This window comes from Borostomias antarcticus (genome assembly GCF_949987555.1).
Source record: "Borostomias antarcticus genome assembly, chromosome: 12".
Taxonomy (NCBI): Eukaryota; Metazoa; Chordata; class Actinopteri; order Stomiiformes; family Stomiidae; genus Borostomias; species Borostomias antarcticus.
Genome location: NC_140245.1, coordinates 12,584,881 through 12,594,880, shown reverse-complemented (window position 1 = coordinate 12,594,880; position 10,000 = coordinate 12,584,881). Strand labels below are relative to the sequence as shown.

Genomic DNA, 10,000 nt, shown 5'->3' with positions numbered 1-10,000 from the left:
AGAGGAGGTGTAGAGAATGAGAGAGAGGGGGAGAGGAGGTGTAGAGAAGGAGAGAGAGGGGGAGAGGAGGTGTAGAGAAGGAGAGAGAGGGGGAGAGGAGGTGTAGAGAAGGAGAGAGGTAAAGAGAACATCCCAGCCAGGTCTCCTGTATCTGACAGAGCAGGTGCTAAACTGGATAATTACTAGCCTGGATGATTACTAGCCTGGATGAATACTAACCTGGATGATTACTAACCTGGATGGATACTAACCTGGATGATTACTAACCTGGATGATTACTAACCTGGATGATTACTAACCCGGATGAATACTAGCCTGGATGAATACTAACCTGGATGATTACTAACCTGGATGGATACTAACCTGGATGATTACTAACCTGGATGAATACTAACCTGGATGATTACTAGCCTGGATGAATACTAACCTGGATGATTACTAACCTGAGTTAATACTAACCTGGATGATTAGTAACCTGGATGAATACGAACCTGGATGATTACTAACCTGGATGAATACTAACCTGGATGGAGTACATGATGATCTTGAAGCAGCGGACAGCAAAGATCTTCCCCTCCCACAGGGTGTGGTTATCCAGGTGCCTGCACACACACACACACACACACACACGCACACACACACACACACACACACACACACACACACACACACACACACACACACACACACACACACCATTAGGGCTCTACAGAGCTAGATCCAGAGTGTATGTGTATGTGTGTGCGTGTGTGTGTATTGTGTGTGCGTGTGTCTGTTTGTGTATCGTGTGTGTGTGTGTGTATCGTGTGTGTGCGTGTCTGTGTGTATCAGAGGAGGCTCATCCATTGAGGTACAGGAGGATTGTCCTCAGTTTTGGAGAGAAGAGAGGGATTCAATTTTATTATTTATTTATTTATTTATTTATTTATTTATTTATTTATTTATTTATTTATTTATTTATTTATTTATTTATTTATTTATTTATTTATTTATTTATTTATTTATTCATTCATCATCATCATCATCATCTTCATCCGCTTATCCAGGGTCGGGTCGCGGAGGCAGCAGCTCCAGCAGGGGGCCCCAGACATCCCTTTCCCTAGCAGCATCAACCAGCTCTGCCTGGGGAATCTTTAGCCGCTCACAGGCCAGTGCGGAGATGTAGTCCTGCCACCTAGTCCTGGGTCTACCCCGCGGCCTCCTCCCAGCCGGACACGCCTGGAACACCTCCCTAGGGAGGCGCCCAGGAGGCATCCTCACTAGATGCCCGAACCACCTCAACTGGCTCCTTTCGACGCAAAGGAGCAGCGGCTCTACTCCGAGTCTCTCCCGGATGACTGAACTTCTCACCCGATCTCTCAGGGAGACCCCAGCCACCCTCCGGAGAAAACTCATTTCGGCCGCTTGTATCCGTGATCTCGTTCTTTCGGTCATGACCCATCCTTCATGACCATAGGTGAGGGTGGGGACGAAGATAGACCGGTAGATCGAGAGCTTTGCCTTTTGGCTCAGCTCTCTTTTCGTCACAACAGTGCGGTAAAGCGACTGCAGAACCGCACCAGCTGCTCCGATTCTCCGGCCAAACTCCCTCTCCATGGTTCCCTCACTCGTGAACAAGACCCCCAGATACTTGAACTCCTTCACTTGGGGTAAGGACTCATTTCCTACTCGGAGCGGACAGGCCACCGGTTTCCTGCTGAGAACCATGGCCTCAGATTTAGAAGTGCTTATTCTCATCCCAGCCGCTTCACACTCAGTTGCGAACCTATCCAGAGAGTGCTGGAGGTCGCAGGCAGCTGATGCCATCAGGACCACATCATCTGCAAAAAGCATATTTATTTATTTATTTATTTATTTATTTATTTATTTATTTATTTATTTATTTATTTATTTATTTATTTATTTATTTATTTATTTATTTATTTATTTATTTATTTATTTATTTATTATTAATATTTAATATTATCTCAGTTTTGTTCATAGATCAAGTTTGCCCTATGGATAAAAACTCATTGTTGAATTTCTAAAGTGACATCTACAAAAAGTGCAGCTTGCGGACCCATGCATATCTATGGAAGGGAGGACAGTCCTCCTTTCGGGCGGGTTCTTTTTAATGCCATTTTTTCTTGCTAATTTGTGATTGGCCAAAACACTGAAAATGATGCGCATCGGAGGACTGTCCTCCGGCCCTGTCTGAACACGATTGAAATATTGACATTTTGTTGGTCCAATCACATTCCTAATTACCACAGTGAGTGTGACGAGTGGTGGTGAAGACATATCGTTAATTTGTAGGGGTGTAACAATATATTGTGGCACAATATATTGTGATACAGAAACGTCACAATACGTATTGTCCAGGAATTTACATCCAAACACCTTAAACCTTTGTCCTCTCACTTCTCTTGTAATTCATCACCTCCCCCCAAGTATTCATCAAGTCCCCTGCAACCTCTAGTTTCAATCTCCCTTTGTAATTGTAAACACCTCAACTCTCCCTTTTGTAATTGTAAACACCCCCTCTGCCTCGCTCTTCCTCATCTCTTTGTTTAAGTCAGAAGGGCCACACCTTCGTCTTCCCCGTCCTGGCTCAGACCTTTTGTTTTCTTTGTTTGTCACATGTCTGTACTCTTGGCCACGCCTGCCATTTCATGACGTGCAATGAGTTAGCCAATCACATCCTCAAAGCGCCGTACCTGTGTTTTGCTTGAATATAAGACTGGGCATGACAAGCTTTGAATTCACTTCGCTGACGAAACCACCTTTGTTGCGTTTTTCAGGAAGTCCTTGCGCTCGTATTGTTTTTCACAATAAACCAGACTTAACCTTTTGACAGTTCTTGGTAAATCTTTTGACTAGATCAGTTTAAAATACTATCACAGTTGGCGAACGGGGATGATAGGGAGGACTGCCTGCGTGTTGCTTCGGGATTCCAGTGGATGAACTGGTGACAGACGTGTCGGTCCATTATAGTGGGCTTTGGAAAATCAATCTTCTCTCTTGCGCCAGAGCGCACGCCGAGATTATTTCCTCAGTTCTACCACTGGATTCTTGAGGCTCACAGGTACGTTTAAACGAACCCTCTTATGGTTCTGAGTTGTATTTGCCTTGATTTGGTTCAATTTGTGTTGGTCTGGATTGTTGAAAACAGAAACCCCAGCGTGGGTATTTTTAGTACGTATGAGTTAAAGTAACTATCTAAGGAAGTTGTGAGCAGCAATAGATATTTATATCGTATTGTCTTTTGACTTCGTCCTTGTTTCGTTACGAGGGTATAAGCTGTTCAAGTGAGAGTTTGGTCTCGTGAATCTTGTTCCCCTGTAGTTGATGTACAATTTTAGGTTGTTTATCGGTTGCAGCTTAGAACGGGGTTTTTTGAGTTAAATATGCCAAAGAGTTGGCACAGAACGTGTTTCCCTTTTGGCCGGTCGCGGGTGAGATTAAAACCGCGAGCACGTTGAGAGAGTTTTGCTCAATGGAGAGTAGCTACAGGGCGTGATTGAGAGTTTTGCAATCCGCGTTTCTGGTAGAAGCGTTTGTCCCTTTGATCCCGGGGCTGTACAGTATTTGGTAGGATCTAGACATCCGGTCTAGCCTTGACCAAGTGGCTGGTGCAGTTCGAGCATGTTAGTCGTTGTTCGTCTTTGGTCGTTCTTTGTTTTGCGTTCCCGTGTTAGTCTGCTGTCTTCTGTCTTGTATGTGCACGGGGGTGTTGTTATGTGTTTACTGTTTGAGCCTCGGCTCTTGTTTGTATTGTTTGTTACGCGCGCCATGGATCCAGGTAAAGTATTGTAAGTATTTTTGTACACTTTTTAGACTGTTAAAATTCGTAACTGCTAGATTCCAGTAGGCTAGCTGGTTGTCTAGGAGACGCAGGAAAACAACTGTCCCGGTGATCCGCCATTGAGCCAGAGAACAAAGGAATTCCTGACTGGGTGAGTACAAAGCGGGTTAATGTCTCTGTTTCTTTCGAAATTGTATTCTTTCCCGCCGTGAGTTAACCATAAGGTTTTCTTTCATTGCTGTTTTGGGGTTTTAGGCTGCGTCGTGGTTATTAGGGATTTGTTTCTTTAAATTTCCCACGCGCACGCCATGGAGGTATAATATAACGGCGCATGCCCACATACAACATCCGGGTCATACATGCAACATTTTGGGAGCACCACTAGGTGTCCCTGTAACACCAGCTATTAAAATATGCTATATGCAACAGGATTCTACTGCTAACTTGCATTTTGTCTAGCCCTGAGGAGATTGTTGCGCTGAAGCATTATTCTGCGAGCGTTTGTTGGCAGATTTCGTTATGTGCTAAAGCATTTTCGATTTCTTACATCCACATCTGACATTTAGTGTTAAATTTTTAGCTAAGATTCGGGCTCAGCTAGAGGGTTAAGGGATAATTCTATAGACTGGTCTGTTTTTAAGATTTGGGAGAGTAGCACGAGAGAGTTTTTTTTTAGGTCAGGAAGGAAAGATAAGGAGGTTCAGCAGAAAGTCTCTCCGCCATTTCCCCAGCAGAATAACTCTGATTTAAAATTATATTTTCCCCCCTCGACTTGTTGCGCCATGATCACACCCCCTAACAATGCCCCCGCCATTAGCCACGCCCCTTCTCTCTACGAGTTAAGCGCGCCCCTTTCTACGAGGTATTCGTCCGAACAGGTCAGGAAGGAAGAGCCTCCGATTTGGGGTCGAGCGCCACCTGCTGGGGTTCCCTTGAACAACCCACTAGGGAGATTTTAACTAGCCAATATAGACCCATTTTTTTTAAGGTAAATAAACAGGACAAGACATATGTAGCTTAAGACATAAGGTTTGTGCATTATAGTGGGGGGAATAGATAAGGTTTGCCAGTGTCTTAATCTGAATGCAGCATCTCATAACCCAATTATATATTTTTAAATGGTTATGTTAAATATCTCATGTTTATAGTTTGAGGCACATTCATCGGGCCTGAGTGTTTTTTCTGAGTGTTTTTTTACAGACAATTGTCGTTCCGGGAGTGATGGGTGAATGCCGAACCAGGAGACGGGCACAGGACCGGAGGTGGAGATGGAGGTTACCGACCTGTTTCCCTACAGATGGGCGATCTGGGGTTCGTGAGATGCAAGGCCAACGCCATGTCACCAACTCACTGTGAGCGACAGATAAGTATGAAACAGGGAAGAGACCATTTTGTCCGAAGCGGTGCCCAATACTCTGTCCTCAAATGCAGAAGAGGGAGGGTTTAGATATACAAATTTTAGCTATACAAATAAAGCTTTGATGGATTTTTTGATTAGTTAATTGTAAATGAAGCCAGTTCATTTTTAGTGTCATTTTCTTTGCCCCATCTCTATTTTTATCCTGACTTCAGGAAATTTTTGCTTTCACCCTTAGGGGGTGTTGTTTTGTTGAGACGAGAATGTGGTTATTTTATTTTATTTTCATAAAATCGCGAGAGAAATTCTAGAGCCAAATCCAATTACCTTGATCATGACTGGGGACTGGGCGTGTTGAAGTCATTCTAACACTGCCCCTGATGTCACTGTAGGCTACTGCAGACTGGCTCTAAATGACACTTGAACAGACACCCTGTTTAAGTTTTCCTGACTGAATAACAACATTTTTTCCCCAAAGCAGGAGCTTGCGCTTAACCATGTTTCTGAGAATCTCCAACAGACTTTGAATAACCGTTCCTGACCAAAGAGGGGAACAGGGAGACCAGACCAGAGGACTCTCCTTTTGCTCTTCTGTTTTGTCTCTGTTTGTCTCTCTCATCTGTGGATCCACAGACGGAGCACTTCATCAGCCTGTACTGGGGGAGCGGGAGCGCCGAGGTGAGCCCTCCAGCAGCACGACCCGGGCCGGCCCTACGTGGAGCAGTACAGGGATGGACCGGGTTCAGTTCAAGAGCCTGTACGTGCTGCTGGCGCCCTGGCTGTGTGGTGTCCCACCGCACCTTCACCCTGCTGAACCAGGACAGGGACTCCCTCCTCACCTGCCGAGAGCTCGCTGGCTGACCGCTCTATGTGGACCTGCCCAGTGGGGAGACAAGAGACTACCAGGAGCAGATAAGCAGCCTGAGAACAGGCCAGAAAACATGGAAGAGAAGTAGATGTTGCAGGAGGAACCTACCCGTCAAAAATGGAACTGTCAGCACATCCTCGGCCAAGTGGGCCATGGGAACATGTAATAATGGATTTTATTGAACTCTCTCCATGCCAGGGATGTCTTCAACAGAGTGAGGACCGCCATTCCTGAGGCTAAGGAGGGGTTCCTGCATCACATCTCTCCTGGGGATTGGGTCCTGGTCCACGACCACAGACGAAGGAGCTGGAACTCGCCGAGGTGGCTCGGGCCGTACCAGGTTCTACTCACCACGCAGACAGCGATCTGAGAGGACTTCGTGGATCCATGCAAGCCATTGCCGACGGGTCCAAGCAGCAGAGGACGGTCCACCAGGGGATCGCCAACACCAGGAGATCAAGGATGCAGCTGAACCAGAGGGCTCAGAGGCCAAAGCCATGAGCTGCCACAACTGTCCTCTCCTCTGACGAGGAATCGGAGGAAAAATGACCTTGCTGGTCACCTCCTTCTCATGATCGTTATGATGGCAACATGAAGAAACTCCACAGCCATGACCTCACAAGATGCACCACACACGCACACACACCTACACACACTGCAACTAACATTGAACATAACTGATTCAAACAACGCGACATTGAAGTTGCGATCTAGAAGAGAAGACGCCTTGCATTCCCCAATGACATTCTATTGCCCAAAAGAGAAGTGTCACCTAAATGACTGTTGGATATACACTGTGAACAAGAGTGACCTTGACAGTCACCGCCACACTCTCCTCTCCTCTGATGAGCAATCGGAGACTGACCTTGCCGGTCACCTCCTTCTTGTGGTTGTGGTATGACAACATGGACAATCTCAACAGCAATGACTGCATCTAATCGCACACACTGGAACCTACATTAAACATTCAGAGACGCACACATGGAAGCTATGTTCCATAGGACATCACATGCGATTATTCACAACAAGAGTGAATGAACTTTGAAATAATCTGAAAAATATCATATTTGTTTACAAGAGTTACAATGGTTGAAACATGAGTTGATAAATAAGTTTGGGTTTTTCCTCTAAATTGACCAAGAGGTTTTTTGCCCTTCTTACACTGGTAACCATTTATTTTTTTTGCCTTGTTAAATCAAGTTTTTTGGTGAATGGTTGTCCACTCTTAGGCTATAAATAGTATATAATCATGTCATCTTTTTTATCTTGTTTCCTGTCAAATTTCTGAAACAAGGGGTTTTGGTGCGTGATTTTGCACGTGGAAAGAAAATAATAAAAAAAAAATTTTTTTTTTTTTTGCTCCACCTAGTGGAGAGATTATTTCCTTTCCACATGTATAGCATAGCTGACTGTTTACACTGTGTTTGGATTTTATATTTTATTTTTGTGTACCTGTTCAGGCACAAATGGGGGATTGTCCAGGAATTTACATCCAAACACCTTAAACCTTTGTCCTCTCACTTCTCTTGTAATTCATCACCTCCCCCCAAGTATTCATCAAGTCCCCTGCAACCTCTAGTTTCAATCTCCCTTTGTAATTGTAAACACCTCAACTCTCCCTTTTGTAATTGTAAACACCCCCTCTGCCTCGCTCTTCCTCATCTCTTTGTTTAAGTCAGAAGGGCCACACCTTCGTCTTCCCCGTCCTGGCTCAGACCTTTTGTTTTCTTTGTTTGTCACATGTCTGTACTCTTGGCCACGCCTGCCATTTCATGACGTGCAATGAGTTAGCCAATCACATCCTCAAAGCGCCGTACCTGTGTTTTGCTTGAATATAAGACTGGGCATGACAAGCTTTGAATTCACTTCGCTGACGAAACCACCTTTGTTGCGTTTTTCAGGAAGTCCTTGCGCTCGTATTGTTTTTCACAATAAACCAGACTTAACCTTTTGAACGTATCTTGGTAAATCTTTTGACTAGATCAGTTTAAAATACTATCACAGTATCGTCAAGGTGAAAACAATATTGTGATATGTTTATTGTATATCAGTGAACACTGGCTACATAACGCTGGTAACAAACACGTCTTTTGTCTAGGGCTATCCATGATATGAACAGTTAAGCTCTAAATTCACAAAGTGTAGTGGAGTAGAAATGTGGAGAAATGCACTATTGGTGTGAACAGCAGCGCTACTGCAACGCTTCACACCTGCCCTTAGTGTATCGTATCGTATTGTTAGCGTCCCAATATCGTGTATCGTATTGTATCGTGAGATTAGTGTATTGTTACACCCCTATTCATTTGCCACAAATTTATTGACGGTGCTAAATGCAACTTATGTAAAAAGTTAGTTGTGTCCAAAGGGGGTAAGACCACCAACCTCATGAAACACTTAGAAGTTTCACTTTCAGTAAATTTGAAGCAGTGCAGCGTGTTTGACTGCTTTAGCGAAGCAGCTAATGCTAACGCTGGTGGCTCTGATATCAATGCTGCAGTAGAAGATGAGCCAGGCTAAAGACTCAGGTTACACTCATTATTGTTATTATAAATAAGTCTGTACAGTGTTTCTCCAAACCACCCCCCCCACTCCCCCCAACAGGACCTCCTGCTCCTCCTGAAAGATCCCCCCAAAAATGAATGCCAACAGTCGGAGACTTTTAGCTAGATCGCTAATGTTTTTAACATAAGTCAATGGAGTTAAACACAGCGAAAATTAGAATCATTATTAGCGGACATTTTCTGACTGAGAGTGAGAGATGCTGAGAGTGAGGGTTGCTGTAGCTAGCTGCATAAGTAATGTAGACACAGTTTAGTCTATGTCTTCTGATGTTCCCACCCCCCTTCCAGAGGCACATTATCAGACACCCTCACACCTAGGGCTGTAACAATTATTTCATTATCGTCAAACCGCGATTAATTTTTCTGACCGCGATTGTTTTTTGTAACCGCGGTTATGAAAAAAAAAAAAATATATATATATATATATATATATATATATATATATATTTTTTATAAAATAAAAATATGTTGCAGAGTTAATATGGTAGCAACCCTAGTTCAATGGAATTCTTCAACTTGTTGGCACTTTTCCTATACGTTCATAGCAACTAATGACAAGATTAGATTTAATGACAAGATTTAAAATACTACTACTAGTCTATAAATCTCTCCACAATCACTCACCAGAATATATTTCAAACATGCTTGTTAAGTACATGCCCAACAGACCACTCAGATCCTCAGGTACTGAACTCTTAACAGTTCCAAAAGCCAGGACCAAGAAACACGGAGAGGCAGCTTTTAGTTTCTATGCCCCCAACCTCTGGAACACCCTACCGGAGTGCCTAAGAAGGGCCGAAACAACGGAGGTCTTCAAGCGAGACCTCAAGACATACCTTTTCGACCTAGCCTACAATCACTAGCTAGGAACTTGAGACACAGAAAGGCAGCCTCAAACCTACCTGTGAATCCTCTATATACATTGGTCCAGTAGATGCCCCACTGTCGCCCGCAGACAATAGTTACCCCCGTGTCAGTTGTGGATGTTGTAGTACCTAGTTAACACACACGTACACACAGACACACACCAGTCCACACCCAGCTTAGGCCTGGACCTGGGCCCAGTTCCCTTTCCCCTCACCCTACCCCGGGTCCGTATCCTTTTCCCACCCCCAACCCTACCCCTGACCCCTACCTCTAACTGGACCCAGGCACACCTACACTCACGCTCACACACATACAGACATACACCAGTCCTGGGCTCAGATCCCCTCCCCCTCACCCTAACCCGGGTCCGTATCCTCTTCCTACCCCCCACCCTACCCCTGACCCCTGCCTCTATCTGGGCCCAGGCACGCACACACACACAGAAACACATCAGGGTTTGCCACACCTCTCCCATGATGCTCTTATCCTTTCTTGCTCTAAAAATGTAGTTTGATGTAATGTACTGCTCTATATATGGCTCTGTGTGCTACTAACCCTGCTCT

General features: G+C 44.5%; 1 protein-coding gene across 1 annotated transcript in view; it reads right to left on the bottom strand.

Moving 5' to 3' along the window:
* Nucleotides 1-10,000, bottom strand: part of efr3ba (EFR3 homolog Ba) — a gene marked incomplete at its 3' end in the record, with an annotated part of 36,774 nt that overhangs the window by 17,343 nt on the left and 9,431 nt on the right. The window contains exon 6 of the mRNA XM_084446692.1: nt 524-602. Coding sequence (XP_084302818.1) covers nt 524-602 — 79 coding nt within the window. The remainder of the gene's footprint in view (nt 1-523; nt 603-10,000) is intronic.